General features: G+C 40.7%; 1 protein-coding gene across 1 annotated transcript in view; it reads left to right on the plus strand.

Annotated features, from left to right (window-relative positions):
* Positions 1-24594, plus strand: part of LOC139442845 (protein farnesyltransferase subunit beta-like) — a 28815-nt gene extending 4221 nt beyond the window's left edge. The window contains exons 2-13 of the mRNA XM_071223746.1: positions 1497-1564; positions 2632-2707; positions 3184-3275; positions 5131-5180; positions 5525-5627; positions 6282-6365; positions 6967-7053; positions 9276-9405; positions 13069-13201; positions 13555-13666; positions 17875-17989; positions 18784-24594. Coding sequence (XP_071079847.1) covers positions 1497-1564; positions 2632-2707; positions 3184-3275; positions 5131-5180; positions 5525-5627; positions 6282-6365; positions 6967-7053; positions 9276-9405; positions 13069-13201; positions 13555-13666; positions 17875-17989; positions 18784-18894 — 1161 coding nt within the window. The 3' untranslated portion in view covers positions 18895-24594. The remainder of the gene's footprint in view (positions 1-1496; positions 1565-2631; positions 2708-3183; positions 3276-5130; positions 5181-5524; positions 5628-6281; positions 6366-6966; positions 7054-9275; positions 9406-13068; positions 13202-13554; positions 13667-17874; positions 17990-18783) is intronic.

The following is a 24594-nucleotide window of genomic DNA, read 5'->3' on the forward strand; positions in this document are numbered from 1 at the left end:
ATTTCTGGTTACCTGTTGTCTTTGAATCTTAGTTGACTACTGCAATACCAATTATAATAGTCTCAACATTTAACAACTGGTAGTAGCTGTACACTGATCAGTTACAGTTGTAGCTGTTCTGGGTCTATAGGGTGTGGTCAGTCACTTTCATCGATAAATTAAGTGTGCCATAAGGGCACGCAGGTAAGGAATTCACCGTGCCATTACAGTTTTAGGTGTGCCCTCGGCATGACGCTATAATAATTTCAAACCCTGCTGTGTCTGAGTTGGGTATTCATGTTAATTGTGGCATGGTATCTCCGTGGCCTGGCGCTATAAAACTTGCACTAGTACGGACTAGTACAAGCAGCCACACACAAATGAAGCTGAAACTTTACATGCTTGTTCCGACCAATGATGACCAAAAAGTTTGAATCCAAATTTGAAAATGGCCGTCATGGCAGCCATATTGAAACACCTACTTATTTGACGCCAGGACAAAGGCCTTTTTTGTTCAATATCTAATGAAATTTGGTACATGTGTAGTTGAAATAAGATCATTGAAATAAGATCTAAGCTCTCGCTGCGGCTAAACAAAGATCTGAGGACATCCCATTACGGGTCACGTCAGAACGACCTTTCGTGAACTTTGACTAACCACTGAAATGACTAACAAGAAGTTGACATCAGCCAATTAGAAAGCAGCTTTCTCAAGTTTTACGGCACTTGTTTCAGCCTGGCGACTTCCATTTCAGACTACGCTTGAAAAACATGTTGATACAGTTCTCAATTAAAATTTTGAAAACTTAACAAACGAACATTCCCGAATGTCTAATATATGGTTGAGATTGTATGGCAGTGCTTCCCACGTACTGTGCAATGCCTCCTCCATTCAAATGTTTATCCCATGGAAGCAAGAGATAGACGTTATTTTGACAGAATCAGTCGTACAGGCTGTAAGTGTCGTTCGGAATACACCATGTTAACGTTTTCGAGGTTGCATGATTAGAAAACATTTTCCAACTGTCACTTTCATGATCTGGTAAGCGATGCTTTGATTGTTTGGATGAAAGGTCGTTCTGACGTGACCCGTAATGGGATGTCCTCAGATCTTTGTTTAGAGATAGTGAGTACTAAGATCTCACTTTAATGGGAATGCTTTGTTTAGCGATATCGAGAACTAAGAACTGATTTTAATGAGATTGATGTGTAGTTAGTAGTGGGGCTCAACACATATGTTCCACTTTTCATATTTCATATTTTGGTGTCACGCTTTGATCATGTTCCTATTTTCTCTCAAGTGAAACCTTGTAAGCCATCATGGGCATCCATATTTCAAGACAAACAGACTGTCAACATGGGACATTCTTGTCATCAGTGATTCTGCTGGGATCATGAAGTTACAGATTCAGGATTTTTCAGTTTCATCATTATTTACTCTGCACATGATTTATCATATGTAGAACATTTTGTCAGAAACAATACATGGAGGGTCACCATGGTGATTATGTTTGCAGATGCGAGTGGAGAGATCAATTGCTGCCCTATACACCGCTTTCAAGAACAAACTTGACATCAGCCCAGAGTAAGTAGAATTTTACCTGTATTCAATTACTCTCTTATCAAACCTGCATGAACTTTGACTTATCCAAATAACGGGGGTGTGGCTTTTTGAGATGATGCCCAACTGACAGGCATGGACATCACTGGAGTTTTATTTGTTTGGTGTAGGTGAAAAGAGACAACTGTATAAATTATCCACAATTTATGCAGCAATTATTGCTCTCCATTTGGAACTGCCCAGTAACATTCTTTTTGGAGATACAGAAAGCAGATATGTTACTCCTAATGCTTCTCTCGTATGTAGCTCCAATAAGGAACCTCCTTGCTGATTAGTTGATTAGAAAGGTCACCTGACATGACCTCCAATGGAGGGTTTGTTTTGATCTTGATGGAGCAGGGTAGCAAATCAGTGTTAAAGATGATTCTATTCTATGTTCTAAGACACTCATATCTGTCGGGATTCCAGGACGGAATGTGTCCACAGTATCACATACTTGTGTGAAATTTGTTACATGAATTTGTTAACAACCATCACATTACTGGAGGCATATACACAGTAGAGCATATTCTTGCTACCAATGAAATGACTTACAGGAAGGCAAAATAAGCCACTAAGAAAGCAGCTTTCTTGAGCATTGCAGCACTAGTTTCAAACTGGCAACTTCCATTCCACAATGTAACATACCAATATGAATATTTCCTTTTTTTATTACACCGTGTTTGTATCGATATCTATCGTGTAGTTGTCTAATTTGTATCACAACATTGATACTACTCGCTGTGCAGAGTTGCGTTTTTTAGGCACGCCAGAAACCTATTATCACATGTGGTATAATGAAACTACTGCTCAAAGCTGCAGTAAACCCCAAAGAAAGAGTGACAGTGTATCACTGAGATCAACAAATTCAGAATATTTTTATCACTACATTTCAGTTCTTGATATTTCTTTCTACTTACCTGCCAAGCATTGACTTATTTCGGTAATCTGAAACAAAGATCTCCATTTTTCCTTGCCAAAATATTTGCATTCACAGGAACTAATAAACTCTCAGCAACATAAATGTTATTGATGTTTTCCATGTTTTGCAGCATTCCAGAGTTGGAGAGGAACTCCCATAGAGTATTTTTGTGGAAGGGCTTGAAGAATTTGTCATCATCATATGAGGTGTGATTCAGTTATTCGATTGGTATTACATATAATTAGTGACTCTATTGCTGTCCATTGACCAGGAGATGCCTTATCATTGTATGAGCAAGTGATAAGTATATATTCCTAAACATACCAGGCACTAATTGAAAGATGTCTATGAGGCACATAGTAAACACACATACTATTTGCACTACATGTATCGTACACTATTTATTAGCACCATCTCTCCATGTGGAGTCTGAGTTAGAATAGGTCCCTAGCAACCTATGCTGTTTGTAAGAAGTGACTTAATGGATTGGGTCATTAGACTTGCTGACTGGTTGATGGCGTGGCTTGTTGATCACAATATCAATCACAGGACTGTCTGGTCCAGACTATTTACAGGCTGCCTCCATACACCTGGAATATAGCTGGAGTGCTGCATGTAATATACAAAACCACAAATATTACCAAGGGTGTTGACATGTTGACATGTTGTGTGTGTTTAACAGTGTTTAGATGCGAGTCGGCCATGGTTGTGTTACTGGATCCTGCACAGTCTAGAAATCCTCAACGAGCCTGTTCCTGAGGATATTGCTTTGCAGTGAGTGCTGGACTTTTATTAGGGTTTTAAAATTACCATTGCATGTCGGACAAATTTGTCCAAAACTGGTACTTGAACGTTGTCCCAAACTGGTACTTGAACATTGTTCCAAACTGGTACTTGAACATTGTCCCAAACTGGTACTTGAACATTGTCCAAAACTGGTACTTGAACATTGTCCAAAACTGGTACTTGAACATTGTTCCAAACTGGTACTTGAACATTGTCCCAAACTGGTACTTGAACATTGTCCAAAACTGGTACTTGAACATTGTCCAAAACTAACTGGTACTTGAACATTGTCCCAAACTGGTACTTGAACATTGTCCAAAACTGGTACTTGAACATTGTCCCAAACTGGTACTTGAACATTGTTCCAAACTGGTACTTGAACATTGTCCAAAACTGGTACTTGAACATTGTCCCAAACTGGTACTTGAACATTGTCCAAAACTGGTACTTGAACATTGTCCAAAACTGGTACTTGAACATTGTTCCAAACTGGTACTTGAACATTGTCCCAAACTGGTACTTGAACATTGTCCAAAACTGGTACTTGAACATTGTCCAAAACTAACTGGTACTTGAACATTGTCCCAAACTGGTACTTGAACATTGTCCAAAACTGGTACTTGAACATTGTCCAAAACTGGTACTTGAACATTGTTCCAAACTGGTACTTGAACATTGTCCCAAACTGGTACTTGAACATTGTCCCAAACTGGTACTTGAACATTGTCCAAAACTGGTACTTGAACATTGTCCAAAACTGGTACTTGAACATTGTCCAAAACTGGTACTTGAACATTGTCCCAAACTGGTACTTGAACATTGTCCAAAACTGATAACCTGAGGATTAAATCAAAGCCAATATGGATTAAAGATACTTTCTTTTGTAAAGATATAGTCTAAGAGCTTCTTTTAGACATCAATATTGACAGTAGTGGGTGACCTCGCCTAGATGATTGTTACTAAGCTAACTGTCGTTCACTTCCTGAGGAACGTCAGTATGTCATGTGATTATGTTGTCAATTGAGCGGAGAGATACAGAACTACTTAAGGGAAATTTCTCGATGTCTAAAAATAACATCAAACAGGAACGGTATGATCACATGACTATTACCTTCTGACAGATCATGAATATATGGCAGGTCATCGAAATGAAGCGTCCATTCAAGTTACAAATGAGGGACCCAAATAGGAATGTTCTACTTACCAAAACAAATCACTAAGCTCCACACTGCCGTGTATTGCATCGGAAGATCCAACTGCACCGCCTCAAGCGGCAATCCCCATCATCAGCAGCTCATCAAACCTTAGTGAGACTCCAACACACCAAGAGTTCACACAACATTCATAGCAATCAAGTAGGAAGTGAATGAAGCCGCCATTTTATGACTTTTGTGAGGCCAAGGGGCGTTAATCCCAATGGAATTTTTGGGATGGATGATATCACAAAAAAGCAACTCTCTGTGTTAATATAGTTTTCTTTAAGGAATTACATTGGGTGTTTAAATGGATTGTTGTGGTGTGATTCATGTCTCTGACAATATTAGGACTGAAGTTGAATTTATTGACGTGATGAAGACAGTGCCTCACGTTGAGCAACCATGAAGCGCAAACAACATCACTCCTTAAATGGATAGAGGAAAACTTGTATCTGGTTACTTCCAGTAGTGTATGTCAGACATCTTGAAAACACACAGTTTGCAGTGACACGACACGAAATTTGTGGATGTACACAATATGTAGTCTTTGGATTTCAGTTATTGTGTTTCCTATGTGACGCGACAGATTGCTATAAGCTGTTTCCTAGTAAACAGAGTCCCATTAACATGTGTATATATTTGTGTAGAGTCGTGGACTTCCTGAAGCGGTGCCAGTCCCCAACAGGCGGCTATGCAGGTAAGTAGGATGATTACAGACTGATGTCATAATGTTTGATGTTACTCACAAGTGTCACTGGACTGTTTGGCCTAAACTCAATTATTTACAGGCTGCTGTCATATAGCTGGAATATTGCTGTGTGCGATCTTATTCATTATGACATCACATTCATAAAGAAACTCATAAAGGACACCTGTGTTCCAGGAAAGTTCAAACAATAACTGGCTTTTGAATCGAGACAGGTAGTGTGATTAAGGGAGGTGATTAGAGCTACTTGATATTCAACCCAATAATAATATTGAATATAAATAAGTTCCTCCTAAAAAAGCTTCCAATAGTTACTGTATGTGGATGTTGTGCAGGTGGTCCGGGACAGAACGCTCACCTGGCTCCCACCTACGCCGCTGTCAACGCCCTCTGTATCCTTGCACCAATCACTGACGAGGCTTACAAGGCAATCAACAGGTAATTAACACGACAAATGGTTACTTAAAATTTTGGAGGGGGAACAGGGAGCCAATGGGTCTTAAGGCTCGCCAGTTTGCTGTCCAGAGTTGCCTTGCTTTGTCATACCAGGATCTGCTGTTTGTGGATCAGAATCCCGATTGGTGGAATAAACTCCTTACCATAGGAAATTGAAATAATTGTAGGATCTGCTCCCCCTTTTTTCAGAAACCTTACATGTTAACTGCACCCTCAGCCAGGTCACTTTGTTTGTCACCTAGGTATTATGTGCACCCCCATTTTTTTTCAAATTCTCAGTGTCTGTGTCTTGTATCATATTGTTACCTTAGTTTTGAGATAAATATTGTAGTGCAGCAAGCAGGTTTTTTAAATCACTATTCTTTTAAAATAGGACCTGACCATGCTGACAGCAGGACTCGCCATAATGCTTAAACTTCATCCTCATCATCATCCAAGATTTTTTCAACACATAAAATCTCTTTAACACCTTTTCATCCTTGTGTTATTACTGTATTAATGCAATTTGTTATCAAATGTAAAGATACAATAATTGCACATTGTTTGCAAATTTAGAAAAATATAAACAAAATTCATAATTACTACAGTCACATATTTTATATTGTACATCTCACTAAAATAACTTTTCTATTTTAGGGAGACATTATACAAATTTTTAATGCGGATGCGGATGCCAGATGGCTCGTTCAAGATGCACGATGGTGGAGAGGTGGACATCAGGTAATTGAGTCTCTATTCTCACGGCATTATAGATTGCCCTGTGACTATAAATGGATCAGAATAGGTCCCATATATGCCAGAGTCCTATAGTCCTAATGCCCCAGTAGACATTTGCCCTTTTTAAGGGTTTTCCTACATGTCATCATTATAAGAACTAGTGGACTAAAACTGTTAGTTATGTCACTGCAGACTGCCTCATTGGTCTATCAGACTGCCTCATTGGTCTATGAGGGCGAAGGTCGCCCTGTTGCATCATACCAAGAGACATTAAGAGATGGTACTTGTTGTTACCCTGACTATCTCTCGGCGTGTGCTTCCTAGTCCAGACTTGTCCTGGTCGTATAGTGCTGGTCCACCGAGATTCCATGCAACACTTTAACATGAATACCCACTCAGACACATTATTCTGACTCCAAGCCGACCAGTCCTTGTTTCATCCCCTACTGCCGTGCTTCAGATCTTTTAGCATCTTTTGGTATGAAGCCTGGGATCGAACTACTGACCTTCCGCTCTCTGGGTAGATGCTCTATCCTCTAGACCACAGATTAAATGACTTTTGACTGTATAAGCACAGGTCAGTGACATGAGTGGTTGTATTCAGGGGAGCCTACTGTGCAGCCTCCGCCGCACGACTGACTAATACAGCCACGAAGGAGCTATTTAAAGACACGTCGCTGTGGATTGCAAGGTGAGTGAGTGCCACTTTTGATAGTTCTCTGGGGTTGACTCAAACAGGTGTGTGGGGTCTAGATCCAGGTTAGAATTGGTCTTCAGCAACCCATTCTTGTCTCCCCCCTTGAAATTCCAGGTTAGAATTGGTTTTCAGCAACCCATGCTTGTCTCCCCCATGAAGATCCAGGTTAGAATTGGTTTTCAGCAACCAATGCTCATTGTAAGAGGTGGCTACTGGGATCAGTGGTCAGACTCGTTAATTTGGTTGATGCATGTCTTATCCCGATTGTGTAGATTGATGCTCATGATATCCTTCATTGGATTGACTCAATTTTTTACTGACCATTGTCCTATACCTTTAATATTTCCGAGTTTAACAACAGACAAACAAACTAAAGCTTCCTGAATCCTGTTAAGTTTACTGATGTTTTGTATCACCTCTCGACCGTTCTCTGCATGGCACTCAGCAGTTGTAGCTTGTAGTTGGGAAAATGCCTAACACATGTGTTGTTATAACTGCTTGCCATGCCTGGTGGTATGCCTATCATGTCTCCTATCCCATACCTGCCTAACACATGTGTTGATATAACTGCTTGCCATGCCTGGTGGTATGCCTATCATGTCTCCTATCCCATACCTGCCAGAAGGTGAGATTACCTGACAGATTGCATGTGTGGTGATTACCTGACACTATGTGTGGCGATTACCTGACAGATTCTGTGTGTGGTGATTACCTGACAGATTCTGTGTGTTGTGATTACCTGACAGATTCTGTGTGTGGTGATTACCTGACAGATTCCATGTGTAGTGATTACCTGACAGATTCTGTGTGTTGTGATTACCTGACAGATTCTGTGTGTGATGATTACCTGACAGATTCTGTGTGTGGTGATTACCTGACAGATTCTGTGTGTTGTGATTACCTGAAAGATTTTGTGTGTGATGATTACCTGACAGATTCTGTGTGTTATGATTACCTGACAGATTCTGTGTGTTGTGATTACCTGACAGATTTTGTGTGTGATGATTACCTGACAGATTCTGTGTGTTGTGATTACCTGACAGATTTTGTGTGTGATGATTACCTGACAGATTCTGTGTGTGGCGATTACCTGACAGATTCTGTGTGTTGTGATTCCCTAAAAGATTCTGTGTGTGATGATTACCTGACAGATTCTGTGTGTGGTGATTACCTGACAGATTCTGTGTGTGGTGATTACCTGACAGATTCCATGTGTAGTGATTACCTGACAGATTCCGTGTGTTGTGATTACCTGACAGATTCTGTGTGTGGTGATTACCTGACAGATTCCATGTGTAGTGATTACCTGACAGATTCCGTGTGTTGTGATTACCTGACAGATTCCATGTGTAGTGATTACCTGACAGATTCCATGTGTAGTGATTACCTGACAGATTCCGTGTGTTGTGATTACCTGACAGATTCCATGTGTAGTGATTACCTGACAGATTCTGTGTATGGTGATTACCTGACAGATTCTGTGTGTGGTGAATACCTGACAGATTCCGTGTGTAGTGAATACCTGACAGATTCTGTGTGTGGTGAATACCTGACAGATTCTGTGTGTGATGATTACCTGACAGATACTGTGTGTGGTGATTACCTGACAGATTCTGTGTGTATTGAATACCTGACAGATTCTGGGTGTGGTGAATACCTGACAGATTCTATGTGTGGTGAATACCTGACAGATTCTGAGTGTAGTGAATACCTGACAGATTCTGTGTGTGGTGCTTACCTGACAGATTCTGTGTAGTGATTACCTGACAGATTCTGTGTGTGGTGATTACCTGACAGATTCTGTGTGTGATGATTACCTGACAGATTCTGTGTGTGATGCTTACCTGACAGATTCTGTGTGTGGTGATTACCTGACAGATTCCATGTGTGGTGAATACCTGACAGATTCTGTGTGTTGTGATTATCTAACAGATTCTGTGTGTGGTGATTACCTGACAGATTCTGTGTGTGGTGATTACCTGACAGATTCCATGTGTAGTGATTACCTGACAGATTCTGTGTGTGGTGATTACCTGACAGATTCTATGTGTGGTGAATATCTGACAGATTCCATGTGTGGTGATTACCTGACAGATTCGTTATGGTTTTTTAAGGACAGTGCTCTGTGTGGTGATTACTGGCAGAATGCTCAGAAAACCTCAGAAATCTGAGCTTGATTTGATACATGTATGTACCACTGACAATTCTCTTTGCAGCTGTCAGACGTACGAGGGAGGCTTTGCAGGCTACCCTGGACAAGAAGCCCATGGTGGCTACTCGTTCTGCGGCCTGGCTACTCTGGTTCTACTCAATGGTATTCAGTACTGTAACCTCAAACAGGTTCTGGTGAGCACAAACTTAAACTCCAAATAGCAGACACAGTAATATCAATTCATGAGTGGTAGTTAGTTTCTTGTTTCAGATGTTGAAAGGCAGTGTTACAGTTCAAACTTTGTATAAAAAGGTTTTCATTTTGTAGACATTTTTCTGTGCCTTTCAATGCTCAAGGATTGTATGACAAAATTTAAATATTTGATCTCATAAACATAAGAAAACTTTTGATGCTCTGCATCATCATGGTGTCAAACTCTTTGTTTGTTTAATTATATCTACGTTAAAATAATTTCCCCAAAATATTTGATCGACACGGGCATGTTTAAAACTAAATGAATACTATTGTTTTCAATTCATTTAGTGTTTTACATCTTAAAACATGTTTTTGACTACAATGTGATTACCTCCCTTACATACTGAATTTGATAAACAGTGTCTTTCCACAGTAAATGAGCGCAGTAGCCTATTCAGGCCGAAACTAGGTCAAGTCGCATTCTGCTTGTGATGAGCTGGAACGTAGGCACTGTCTCCTCAGTATTGGGGTAAACTGTCTCACAAATGTCATGCTTTCCTGGGTTAAAGTAAAACTAAAACTGAACAACTAACAAAATATTGTTAATTTTAAGAACTACTAGACCAAATTTGACATGTTATAAACAATTTTTTAAAAACTAGCAAGTACTTTCTATTCAATTAACCATAAGGCGATGTTTTGATTACCCATAGATTTTTCAGAAAACGGAGCGGTCGGGTAGCCTAGTGGTTAAAGCGTTCACTCGTCACACCGAAGACCCAGGTTCGATTCCCGACATGGGTACAATGTGTAAAGCCCATTTCTGGTGTCACCCGCCATGATATTGCTGGAATATTGCTAAAAGCAGCGTAAAACCATACACACTCGCTCACTCACTTTTCTGAAAACTATTACAAATAGAAAAATAAAGTTTTGCAGAAAGTTACATGAACACAGACACATTTAGAAACAAAACAACTATGCTTGTTTGAATTCATTATTTGTTCACTGGTTCCACTTGTATATGTTTCACTTTTGCTTTGCCGCATGTACAGTTACCGTATTCGACGTAATAAACGCACCCACGGCAATATTTGCGAATATATTGGCTCGTGAACAATCCCAATTAGCAGCCCTTTCTATTGATCAATGGACAAAAGACATATTTTTTCGTGTTTATGCACCCTTAATTATGGGCAGTTGAATTCTTGAATAATATATCTATCGTGTATGATATAGAGATTACTACACGAGTGTCTGTCTGATACCACTGATCTTACAACCAGTTGTTTCAAAACGTATCTAACGAGCGAAAGCAAGTTAGATACGCTTTGTAACAACGAGTTGTAAGATCAGTGGTATCTGACAGGCGCAAGTGCAGTAATCTGTTTCTTACACACAATAAAATTGCACCTTTTTATCATCGAACCGATGAATTTTGTCTAGACTAATTCTCATGATCACAGTGGCGCATTAATACATAACACCACTGTCTTAAGTGACGTTATCCCATGTATTGCTTACTACCCATAAATAATGTGACCCTACACAAAAAGGTTTCCGCCATATTTGTGGATTATCAAGGCGATGACAAAACAAAGAACATGCTGGATGCCGAGTAAAGGTTCACACCTCAAAGAAATTACCTAATATGTACAACAATGTTTACTTCCGTATGACATCACTACCGGTGACCGACTTTTACAAAATGGCGTGTTCACTGACAACAGTACGCGGGATTTCCAGATTAGGGTTTTCGTTGATTGAGGGATCGTGTGTACATAAATGTGTCACGTAAGTAATCAGAAACATTCTGACAATACTGTTATTGGTTTACCATGTTTTCCAATGTAACAAAGAGAATTAGTCAGAAATGCAGATAACTACCGTCATCGTTGTGCGTGATTTAGCATCAGTCATGGCGTCACACAGGACAGAATTTACCACATCATTGTAATGTATATAGATCTATTTGAAATTCCATAATTAGTGCAACGATACTCTTCCCATGAATATTCTCAAACTCGTGATCTAGCCAATGTATGCAACAATTAGACGAAAGTACCTCTAAAAATGCTACACAGTGTTAAATCTGAATTTTGCTTGTTTCCATTTCAGCAAGTGCAGTTTTCCGAGCACAGTGTTTGTTTCCACACCTAATTTATTTCGAATGATTTCATCTAGATAATTTGCATTGGTGACATTTGTTTCTAAAATGTATGAGGACTTCAGGGATGCATGTAGAGCAGCTGAGTTTGAAATATACCTGATCGTATAGGCGTCTCATAACCGGCATTTTGTAAATACAATCCAATATGGCGGAACGTACGCTTCGGCGTTCGTGTACATGAGAATTTTCCAAAACATTCTAATCGATTCTAGGCTATCAGTGACGTTTCAAAATTACCACTACTGATTTGATACCCGACATCACTAGTATGCTATTTTTCTACATGAATTTTTCGAATAAATATCCGATATTTAGATTTCTAAACACTCTCTGGTAAATAACGCCGTGATTTGTGATTTGACCAGCTTTACGAGGTACCTAATTTTCAGAAGTCACTTTCAGTAAATTTGCTTTGCCTAAAATGACAGTAAATGATAAACAGAAGGGGGAATACAAGACTGTGATGTTTATTAGTTTGCGTGATGTGTTTTGAATTTTATTCGACTTCAAAGTGAGTGTTGAAGAGGAGGGACATTGCACTTTAAAAAACGACAACGTTGACATAACAACAGATAATGTTTATTATTATTATTATTATTATTATTATTATTTTTATTACTAATTACACGGTCCTGTAGTTCAATACAGACATAGGTGAACATTCGACTGAAGCACGAGCAACTTATGAATGACTTATACTCAGGAAAGTAGTCCGTCATCACCATGGAGTAGCCAATCACGGGCCTTGAATTCGATCTCACACATATGTTTAATACCAGTTATCTCAAATGGGTTTCGCAAATGGGTTTGAGAGTGACCTTGGCGCTTATTACGGCGAATACGGTACCTCCTATATTTACCAAATTCATAAACTCCATTGGAAACCTGGGAATTAGGCGCATCAGACTTTTCAGGTCACAGGTCTCCCTCTCATTATTGTGTCAAATTTTCTAAATCATTTGATCAATTTAGGGATTTCATAATAAATATTACTGAACAACTAACAATATGAATGTGTTAAACACATATACCAAAATGAATTTTCACAGACAATTGTAGACAAAATTACAAATGCATGAATGTCCTATGTACAAACCCTGTCCAACCCATGCCACCTCTGTGACGCCCTATGTCCAGAATGTCGAGCTTAAGTGACAGAGAACCATCAGGAATAACCATGAGTACAGAATAACCCCCCTTCATACCTCCCCTCAGTGACCCCCTCCGTGGTCGAGTGGTTTAGTGGTAGGTATCAGGTTCTAGCTATTGCCGGAGAGAGCTGGAAGTCACGTGTGTCAATGAGAAATGCTAGTAGTTTTATCTCTTATGGCAAAAATGTGTTGTATGTTTCCATAAACGTACACTGTTCAGAGACTCTGACCTGAATTCCAAATCAACGTGCACTTAAAAAGCCTTGGTTCTGATTGTATTGACGTGAATATTGTGAAAGTCCTATAAATATTTTCTACATTGCCTGAATAATTTGTTTCAGAGGTGGACGGCGAATCGTCAGATGAGATATGAAGGAGGTTTCCAGGGACGAACCAACAAGCTGGTAGATGGGTGCTATTCATTCTGGCAGGGAGGGAACTTCCCCCTGCTTCACATGGTGCTCTGCTCTCAAGGTAACCATGACAACAGCCCTCAAATAATCCTTTATGGCATCGGGTCCAAGCTGTTAAGATACTGGTCCAAGCTGTCAAAATACTGGTCCAAGCTGTCAAAATACTGGTCCAAGCTGTCAAAATACTGGTGCAAGCTGTCAAAATACTGGTCCAAGCTGTCAAAATACTGGTCCAAGCTGTCAAAATACTGGCCAAAGCTGTTCAGATACTGGTCCAAGCTGTTAAATTAGTGGTATAAGCTGTTACGTTACTGGTCCAAGCTGTTCAGATACTGGCCCAAGCTGTTCAGATACTGGTCCAAGCTGTTCAGATACTGGCCAAGCTGTTAATGTGTGTTCTCCTCTTGTTGCCAGATGACCAGGCCCTGAGTGCCCATCGGTGGATGTTCCATCAAGAGGCGCTGCAGGAATACATCTTGATCTGTTGTCAGCACTCCGGGGGAGGTCTCATTGATAAACCTGGAAAGTAAGTAAATGATCATCCAAATATGGTATTGTTACTCATTACTCAGCGGGTGTCAGGATTGTAGTGTTACAGTGATACCTGTGAAGATCCGGGGTAGAAAAGGTCTTCAGCAACCCATGCTTGCCGTAAAAGGCAACTATGCTTGTCGTAAGAGGCGACTAACGGGATCGGATGGTCAGGCTCGCTGACTTGGTTGATGCATGTCATCGATCCCAATTGCGTGGATTGATGCTCATGATATTAATCACTGGATTGTCTGGTCCTGATTGATTATTTACAGACCGCCATCATATAGCTGGAACAAGAACTGAACCAACCAACCAACCAACCAACCACTTAGGATATCAGTGAAACACTGTAGTTGCACAGGGCTCAGTGATATTATGCAGTCATAGACTTTGTATTAGGTCAATAACTGTTTTTATGGTCCCCCTAAAGCCCATTTTTTAACTTACCCTGGATTTCTCCTTAATGCATTTATTGCTTGTTCTTGACAGAGAGAAAGAGCTGTGAGACGTCTTGCTGAAGAAGTTGTGGTTTCTTTGTGATTGTTATTCATACTTACGCTTTGTGAATTCATATCTTTTACGTTTTTTATGCCATAGCATTAATATTTATCGCCTGGCGGTGGTGTTTACCACGGTAAATATCAGGTGTATTGTTGTTCCTGTTAGCCATTTTGAATTCACAACGTGGTCACATATTTTTGTGTCATGCCTAGCGATATTATTAAACTGGTGGTTTTTCGTATTGTTTGAGTAAACTTGTTCTTCGTAAACCCACATGGCTGGGATAAAAGATTAAAGCATACATAATCGTGTGGGGGCGCATTTTCTTTACACTCTGCTATCATTGCAGATAAGTGCCCTGTTGTACCAAGTGTCATTGATATAAGTCGGGAGCCTCATCTAAGGTATCTGAAATACACCACCATCTGCTCCCAGAGTACTAGGTGTAAAGATTGTCTGCTACTCTCCCCTACAGCTTTCTCCAAAATACCGACAGGTATCTTGCAATAGGTAGACACAGCAGGCATGGACAATTTCTGACTCATACGAGCCTGCCAACCACCACCCCCCTCACTAGCCATGACCATGTCTTATTCAGGCTGGATCCCTCCGGCGTTCACCTGCACGCCTGTATCTTCATCTGGGACGATAACCACCTCCTCTCCATTGATACAGTCTCTCCCAATCGTCGTTGACACCCATGAAGATCTGGGGTAGAAAAGGTCTTCAGCAACCAATACTTGCCGTAAAAGGCGACTATGCTTGTCATAAGAGACGACTAACGGTATCAGGTGGTTAGGCTCACGGACTTGGTTGATGCATGTCAAGTATCCCATTTGCGTGGATCGATGATCATGATCTCAATCACTGGATTGTCTGGTCCAGACTTGATTATTTACAGACCTACGTCATATAGCTGGAATATTGCTGAGTGCTGCGTTAAACAACAAACAAACAAAAAATGATACGTCACTAGCGCCGTCATCCACACCTTCTTCGTTAATTATCATCCCCATCCTAGTTCTTACTCTGCTGAGAGGCGGGCCTTTGAGCCACTCCGCTTGGCGTCTTACTAGAACCTCACCACGAAGAAGACTTTCCTCTTGGCTCTGGCAACAGTGGCACGACTGAGGGGAAATACACACTCTAGACATCACCTGTGTGAAATTTGAGCACTGCGTGCATGGAGCCGTTCATCTGGGCTGTAATGGGACTTCAAAGCCAAGAATCAACTCACAGTATAGATCTTTCAGAATCCTGCCTCTATCTTCGATAGTGGGGGTTGAAGAGAACCAGGAACTTCTACTATGTCCGGTGCAAGCACTGAGATGCTTCATTTGATGCTTCAAGAACAGTCGAGGACAACGTCGTTGCCTCTTCATCCCAGTATCGGGGCGATTGGGTAGCCTAGTGGTTAAAGTGTTCGCTCGTCACGTCGATTCCCAAAATGGGTACAATGTGTGAAGCCCATTTCTGCTGTCCCCCACCGTGGAATATTGCTTAAAGCAGGGTCAAACCATACTCACTCATCCTGGTATCTCCAACCTCCCAGGTAGAAGTCAGCTGCAACATGATCACCCTGTGTCTTCGTGCCAGCATTCTCCAGGCCTGTGAGGCCGCCTTTAATTTCTCAGGCCTGTGAGGCCGCTGCCATCATTCTTCAGGCCTGTGTGGCCGCTGCCATCATTCTTCAGGCCTGTAAGCCACTGCCATCATTCTTCAGGCCTGTGAGGCCGCCGCCATCATTCTTCAGGCCTGTGAGGCCACTGCCATCATTCTTCAGGCCTGTGAGGCCGCCGCCATCATTCTTCAGGCCTGTGAAGCTGCGGTTATCATTCTTCAGGCCTGTGAGGCCGCTGCCATCATTCTTCAGGCCTGTAAGGCCGCTGCCATCATTCTTCAGGCCTGTGAGGCCGCCGCCATCATTCTTCAGGCCTGTGAGGCTACTGCCATCATTCTTCAGGCCTGTGAGGCCGTTGCCATCATTCTTCAAGCCTGTGAGGCTGCCGCCATCATTCTTCAGGCCTGTGAGGCCGCTGCCATCATTCTTCAGGTCTGTGAGGCCGGCGGACTGGATCCTCCGAGAGCCGAAAACCCTAATCTGGGGCAGTCACCTCTACCATGGGGCTTCACAGCAACTGCTCCATCCTCGCCATTTTGGAAGGTTGCTTCTGGCACTCAGACACCATCTTTTTACCAGCCACAACCTGCGAGATGTCGCCCTTGAAGACATGGACAGCTTGGTCAGTAGGTCACTGCCCCTAGACGCCACTGATGCTCGCAAATGTCTGGAGCAGATCTTTCGACCTCTCCGGTGCCTGTCACTAGGTTACATGCTGCATATGTGTGTAGAAAAAAAAATCACACCCCTCTATATACATATATGTATATATTATATATTGATATATGTATATAGAGGGGTGTGATTTTTTTTTTATACGTATATGTTATCTTATATACGCTATCATCGAGTTCCTGTGGTTCTAGACTTTAACTCTGTTTAATTTCTATTATTGCAATGATACCTGTTTTTAGCAGTAATGTACTGATAAGTGATGTCACCCCTTTCATAGTCATGTGAGCTGTGGGATAGGGTTAGCCTGGGTCAACCAGTTGGAACAACTTCTTCAGCAAGACCTCACACAGATCTCTGTCAAGAACAAGCAGCAAATGCATTAAGGAGTAATGCAGGATAAGTGTACAAATATCTAGATTTTACTAGTATTGACCAAGGACTTTCTTTATATACAATTGTTTTGTTATGTAATAACTAGACAAAGGTAGATTCAACATCTCAAACTATGTTAGAAAAAACAATGTTAGGAGGTTCCTACGAACAGGCTTACGATTGGCTTAGGTTTGGGGAAACCACTTCCGGGTACTTCCAATTCTGTTTTTTAGTGACTCAAGTCAATAATACTGTAAATCATAACACAAGTCTGGGTGCAAGGTGGTCGGAGAGTGTGTTCAAGTGATTGTTCTAAATTGTTCTACACTATGATATGATCGAGGGAAGAAGGAATATTGCATTGTGTTGTATCAGGATAAGTAGGCTGAATAAATAAGGGGAATACCCTGATTCCCTACCATGTTACATGATCTAAATATAAGTACTTTTATTTGGAGTCAGTTGGCCTTGGAAGTGAATCAAGTTGCATATGTCGTTAGATCATGATGCATGCACTCTGCTGAAGCCTATGAAGTGTGATGCAGATTTGGATTTGGGAAAACGCTATGGGACAGGCCATGGCTCTGTGTAATGACATGTCAGTGTTGAAATCATTTACAGGGAACAGCATAGAACAGCTACCGTATACGGCTCATTGTGGTGGTGCTCTTGTACCACTTAAAGTGGTTATTGGAGAAATAAACAGGCTGAATCTGTACTTGGTTCAGCTTCAACATTAGTTTGGCGGGGCGGTCGGGTAGCCTAGTGGTTAAAGAGTTCACTTGTCATGCTGAAGACCCGGGTTCAATTCCTGACATGGGTACAATGTATGAAGCCCATTTCTGGTGTCCCCTGCCGTGATATTGCTTGAATATTGCTAAAAGCGGTGTAAAACCATACTCACTCACTCACTAGTTTGGCAACAAGATTTGAACTATTGAAATACTTTCTCAGGAAAGAGGTAGAATATCCAGAATAATTCTGTTGAAGCATTTGTTGTGTGTTCAGTTGAGCCATTGTCATGTTCACAGGTCCCGGGACTTTTATCATACGTGTTACTGTCTCAGTGGTCTCTCCATTGCTCAGCACTTCACAGGGGGCCACCTGGCGGACACGTATATTGTCGGACATACCAAGAATGAAGTAGTAAGTGCAGCCATCGCATTCACGCTAGTCTGCTAGCCCAAGACAACTAATTATATAAACTGTGCAGAGGACAAGTAAAAATCCAATGATGGTAGTCAACATGAACTGGTTGTATTTGAGGACTATAACTCTGAATGGAACTAAATCAAACTGATAGAAAATGCAAACATAGGGAATATTTTTGTCTTGTTCAAGCAGGACTAGCTACAAACTGTGAGGACTAGTTATATAAGGCTTCCACTGGGTCTCTGGCATAGTCCTAAAAAGTATTTCTGAGGCTGTAAGTAGAATGTTGCATAACATAGCACTCTTTGCAATTCAGCGAACCTTTCTTTCAACAGGTCACTTAAGTTATTGCTAGTCTGTAGTAATACTTGTTAACGTTTCCTTTAATAGGTATATATATATATATTATAAATGGTATATTCTAACTCCCTTGATGAAAAAATGCACACTTTGTTCTTATAATGGTAAGAGATAAAGAGACAAAAACACAGACACTCTCACTTGGTAGTCAGATTTGTGCAGTCAATGCAAAACATACAAGCAGACACACACGTCACCAGTTGGAGTTGTGCACACACACAACACTTAGTATATGCTGCTTAATGTGTGGATAATTTATAGAATTCAAGTACAGTTTTCTGTGTGCATGTTTAGGGCAGGAAACTGAGTAGGGGCAGTGTTGAAGTAGACATCACCTAAACATGGCACCCTTCATACAAATTCACGTCTACCCCATTCATACTTTGTGTATGAAGTTTGCAGCTGAGATCATTCTGTTTGTATTCCAGAAATCGGTGCATCCTGTGTACAACATCGGCATCGATGCCGTCATCCACGCTAATGAACATTTTAACCTGCTCCCAGTTCCAGGGTCGTCAGGGAAACACGAAGAGAAGTAACATCCAATATCTCTGTCTGAAACAATCTATTCTCTCGAGGGGGCAGGACTGTCAGTATTGTTTATTAAGACAACTACACCATCAAGACAAGCTACAACCAACTGATAAACTGATTTAACTAGTACTGAATGTTTGTTAAAGATTTCGTCAATGTTTTTTTATGGTTTCCAGCATAGATCTGTCTCCATGCTCCTACCAACTATCGAGCACAAGGGGACGGGCGTTGAATATTAACATGATAAGAAAATATATATGGACATAGTGTCCAGGGACGTTGAGGTGTGTTATGTATCCAGCCCTGTTAAGTGGTAGTCCAGATGCTCCTGGGCAGAAGGGGAGGTGTCATAAAAAGTTTATCTCTGTGGATGCCAATATTTCAATGTTAAAATTTCTTTTTTGTTCTTTACTCTTGCAAAGAGTGACAAATCAATCCACTATTTAGCCCTAAGCTCATGAGCAGGCATGGTCAGGCCTTCCATGTGGAAATCCCAGTCTGATTTACTTGTTCAAGCTGTGTACACTGATATGTGTCAATGGTCTCTATTAAATTAATAGACTACGTCTGAGGGCAGAGCACTCTCATGATTTGCTACAAATCAACAGAGGGTGCATTTGCTTCACACCATCGTCTGATACCAAGAGTTCTTAAATTGAATGTCAAGAGACATTAAGTGGTATGACGGATGGCTAGAGGTGTGGTGATGGCACCCACAGGATAGATCCCTGTTACATGATGTCAGAAGAGGCAACTAAGGTGGGAACCAGGTGGACACAATAGCTAAAGAGTATGGATTAACCAGAGACTCTCCGTCATAACCTGGCTGAATGAGGGACATTGTACACTGGTCTGGTCCAAAACTTGAAAAGTCTCCAGTATAGTATAATGAAGAGGAATGTTCTACCTTCCACACACAGATAACTCACAACAGTCACAGTGTGGGCGACAACAATGAATGTGTATTTATTTTACTTGGGTCTGTGTAACACGAGGCAGGAAGTAGAAAGCATAATGTCAGTGGTCAGATAAGTAAAGCACTCTATCACGTGTATTGAGTATTAGCCATGCATTTTTCAGATGTTGCTTGTTTTAGACTCTTGTATCTAACCATATGTTTAAAGTGTTACAGTCAAGTCCCGTTAATCCGACATTGTTGGTTTCATATGATTATGTTGGATTAACGAAATTAAGTAGTGTCAACGTTCGTGATCGAAAATTGGACAACTACGCGATAGATAACGATATGAGCAAAAAAGGAAAGAGGAAATATTCATATTGTTGTGTTACATTCATACATCAAAACACGAGGATGTGTACTTGCGGGCAGATGTCCATAGAGTAAGCTGATCACTGTGTCGGATTAACGAGACTGATTAATGAGTGTTTTCAGCAATTCATTGCAAATTACGTGTCGGAATCGGAGTGCGAGACTGTCGGATTAATGGGTCTAAATAGCACTGATTTAATCGGTTCCCATCATTTGTGTCGGATAAAGCCGATTGTCGGATTAACAAATGTCAGATAAACGAGACTTGACTGTATATTGTGTTCCAACCATTGTCAGTATTTTCATCAGATACACCTTTGTTATAACACCTGCAATTATTTGTTTTATTGACAAGTGATCCAATTATTTGTTTGGCATCCGTACATTCAAAGCCTTAGATAGGATTGGCAGTATGTGTCTTCCGAATCCTAAAGTGGAGGTAGATACTTTTTAATTAGAGTATTCACAGGTGCAGGTACTGTTGGAATACTTGTATAAAACCCTGTGAAGATCCAGGCTAGAATAGGTCCCCAGCAATCCATGCTTGTTGAGTATGTTGTATATGGTGAAAAGTGGTACTAGGTCTGACTGATTGAGAAAGAGCTTCCAGGTGTACTGCTTTACGAAGATGGATTTAGAGTGCTGGGAAAGAACCATTTATGTTTGGCTTTTTGGACATGCTGATCCTAAATAAGCAATAATAAAAGAAACAACTTTTGTTACAAAGGTGGTACTTGTTGTTACCCTGACTGGTAGACTCAGGGCCAGTATACTGTGATTGAGTAGGCATATCTATGTTAAAATGCAGCATATCAAAGTTGTTCAAGTACTCTAAAACCGGCATTAGTATGGGCAGGTACAAGCAGCCACACACACACACATGTAGCACTTGCCATGTAAGGGCAGTAATCTTGAACGTGATGTTTCGGCACAGGTGCTACTTGTGGTCTGTTGATCCAACAAGTGATCCCAGATGTGGATCACCATGTGATAAAGGTTCCAGCATCGGTACCACATTGAAAGAATGAATGAAGTGGAAATCCAAAAGTCAAGCCTGTTTCATTATAATGACAAAAGTCGATTAAAGTAGAAAAACACTCCAAGGCTTGCTGAGGACTTTTTTTCCTACTTTTTAATATCGTATTGATATATTTGATTTGACACAAAGGTGAGATTTTATTTATTATCCAATATCAATCTCAGTCATTAAGTACAAGACCAGTGTATTAGACTGATTACTAATTGGACATTTGAGACCATCGTGAAATGATGAAGATGTATTCCTTGCAAAAACATGCCATTGTTTTAACAGCACTACCAAAGTGTTATTTTTTGTAAGTGTTGTGTCCATAAATTCAAAACTCATTGTTAAACAAGACACGTTTATTTGACTCTATTGGTAAGTTGGTCAAGCATTTAATCTGCTGAGCAATACTGCCTGTCTGTAGATGTGGTGACATTCCCTTCTGACGTCACAGTAACAAAGTGGCGATATGTTGTAACATTACCATGAATACAGTGCTAAGACTATACAGCTATGGAGATGTGTTGCACCCAATCACCTCCTCACTAACCAAAGAGCTTGTTATTCTAAATGTAGTTTAAATGACGGGGAGAACGAAAGAAAATGTGTTTTTTAGTCAAAAGGTGGTCAAAAATAGAATCACTTGTGTTAGATTTGAACATAAAAACCTCCCACTAACGCTGATGTCAGTTAACCAGTGGGTGACCAGGAATGCAATGTTCCCGTGGAGATATTGCTTGGTCTCCTGTGGGTGTTAGAATTAGATGAATAAAAACAACCACATCCTGTTAAACAGAAACTGAAAGATTATTTCTTTAGGTAAATTTTGTCAAGTTTGAAATGATACTCTCAATTTATTCAGTTGGTATTATCAATCATTGTTGTTCTTGGATTGATTCTGAGCGACAGCATGTTGTGTTTTTGTAAATGCATGGAGTAAATTAGAAGAATTGAATCAATATATGAACATATCAATGCAGTTAAACGTTTTCATCCATATTCTCCACATTCTCCACATTACAGGCAATTGTTGGGGAATTTATGCATAGACATATAGAGACATGACCCATATCTATTTCCTATCTGGAAGTTTGGTTCATGTGGAAGGCTCTGGATTTACAGGGTTTTACTGTATCAGTGGGGGCACGGGTGGCCCAGTCGTCTAAGGTGCTGCTGTGCAGTGTTGCGACCCTTGGGCACGCCAGAAACCTATGATTGTGGGTTTCGAATCCCGGTTCCCACGTTTCTAGGTTTGTCAGCACCATACCGGTGCTCATATGGTTTTCTGGAAGTGGTAAAGGTCTGAGACCTGCATCACTTCGGGGCTTTAAGCTGACATGCCGTGATATAACTGTAATACTGTTAAAAGCGGCGTTAAACCCAACTCACTCACTCTGTATCAGTTTGTAGTGAGCACGGCCATAGATTATCATTTGTATTTTAAAGGTGTAAGGTTAGCGTTATTTTTTATCAAAGCTTACCTTTTCTGAAAGATGATGAAAATTTGACATATGTTTCTGCTGTATGGACAATCTCATTAAAATCAGATCTTAGTTCCCTCTAATGCTAAACAAAGATCTGAGGACATCCTATTACGGGTCACGTCAGAACGCCCTTTCATCCGACCAATCAAAGTGTCGCTTACCAGATCATAAAAGTGACAGTCGGAATGTGTTTTCTAATCATTGAACCTCGAAAACGTTAATACAGGAGATTCCGAACGACAGTTAAGACACGTACGACTGATTCCGTCAAAACAATTGTCTATCTCTCCCTTCCGTGGGATAAACATTTGAATGGAGGAGTCGTTGCACAGTACATGGGAAGCACTGCCATACAATCTCAACCATATAGTAGACATTCCGTAATGTTCCTTTGTTCAGTTTTCAAAATCTAAATTGAGAACTGTGTCAACATATTTTTCAAGCGTAGTCTGAAGTGGCAGTCGCCAAGTTGAAACGAGTGCAGTAAAGCTCGAGAAAGCTGCTTTCTAATTGGCTGACGTCGACTTCTTCGGTCGGTCGGTCAAAGTTCGCGAAAGGTTGTTCTGATGTGACCCGTAATGGGATGTCCCCAGATCTTTGTTGCAGCGAGAACCTATATCTGATTTTAATGAGATTGGCTGTATGGAAAAAGTATGGGCAATACCCTATTTAACAGGCATCAGTAGATTCATCAGAACAATTGCAAAAATAATCCATATCTGCATATTTTAGCAACAAAAAAATGAAAGAAATATCATTAAAAGCAAAGAAACCTTTTTGAGTGTGATGACAAAATATATGCTGTTCAGGATATAACATGTATTTCCAGTGTGAATTTGGTCATGCACCTTGGAGTTGAATTCTCAGATGCTCACTGATTATGATGCTTGGTTTGTCAGCACCTTCACAAGGTTCACAGAAGTGGAACAACCAGCTTCACTTTCCTCCAATATTTAGTTAACATGCAATGAAATACTGCTCAAAACAGCATTAACTCAAATCACTCACTATTGTGCATGTCATTCAAAGTGAATACAATGATGTGACTTTTTTCTTCTCAGAATTTATAATAAGATTACTTATTAAGGGAGCCTTATGGTTAAAACATACTCACTCACTCTAGTGCTCGTGGGTTTCACCGAAGTGGTAAACGTCTGAGACCTGCCTCACTTCGGGCTTTCCTCCCACATTAAGCTGACACGCTGCGATATAACCGGAATAATGTTAAAAGCGGCGTTAAACCCAGCTCACTCACTCACTCTATATATGCCTTTGTCAAGGTAATAGTATCCCTCCCCTCCCGAACCCTTACAGTGTTTCAAGAATCAGCCCTTACAATGTATTGAAAGTTGCCTCCCCTTACAGTGTGTCAAGAGTTACCTGCCTTTACACAGTTTCCAACAAGCTCCTTCCCAGCGCGTGACACCTTCGTTACACTCCGGGAACGTACTATCGCTGTGAGGAGCTTGAGTTTCCAAGCTCCTCACAGCGATAGCCCGTTCACGGAGCTCTCTATGTTATCGAGAGTGTAACTAAGGTGTAACTAACTGTTACAGTGTATTGAGAGTTACCCCCCCTTGCCATGTTTCAAGAATTACCTGCCCTTACAGTGTATTGAGTGTAACCCACAGTTACCGTGTATTAATGTACCGATATCTGTGGAACACAGTGCAGGTGGAAATCAAGAATTATGGCCCAATATTTTGTTGAGATGTTGTATATGTTTCTGCTTACAAGTCAGTAATGGAGAGCTTGATCTGACATTGAGACTGTGGTACTATATATTTGTCAATGTGATGTCGTCTGCTAGTTTTGTACCATGGATATCAGTAAGATGGATGTTATGTGTAAGTTATATCTTGACATTGGATGTATATACCGTCATGTTACTGTGAGTTTCTGTGTCACATTTGTATGGCAGATGATT

This window comes from Haliotis cracherodii, unplaced genomic scaffold (assembly GCF_022045235.1).
Source record: "Haliotis cracherodii isolate W230 unplaced genomic scaffold, xgHalCrac1.p SCAF_5, whole genome shotgun sequence".
In the NCBI taxonomy this organism is placed as follows: Eukaryota; Metazoa; Mollusca; class Gastropoda; order Lepetellida; family Haliotidae; genus Haliotis; species Haliotis cracherodii.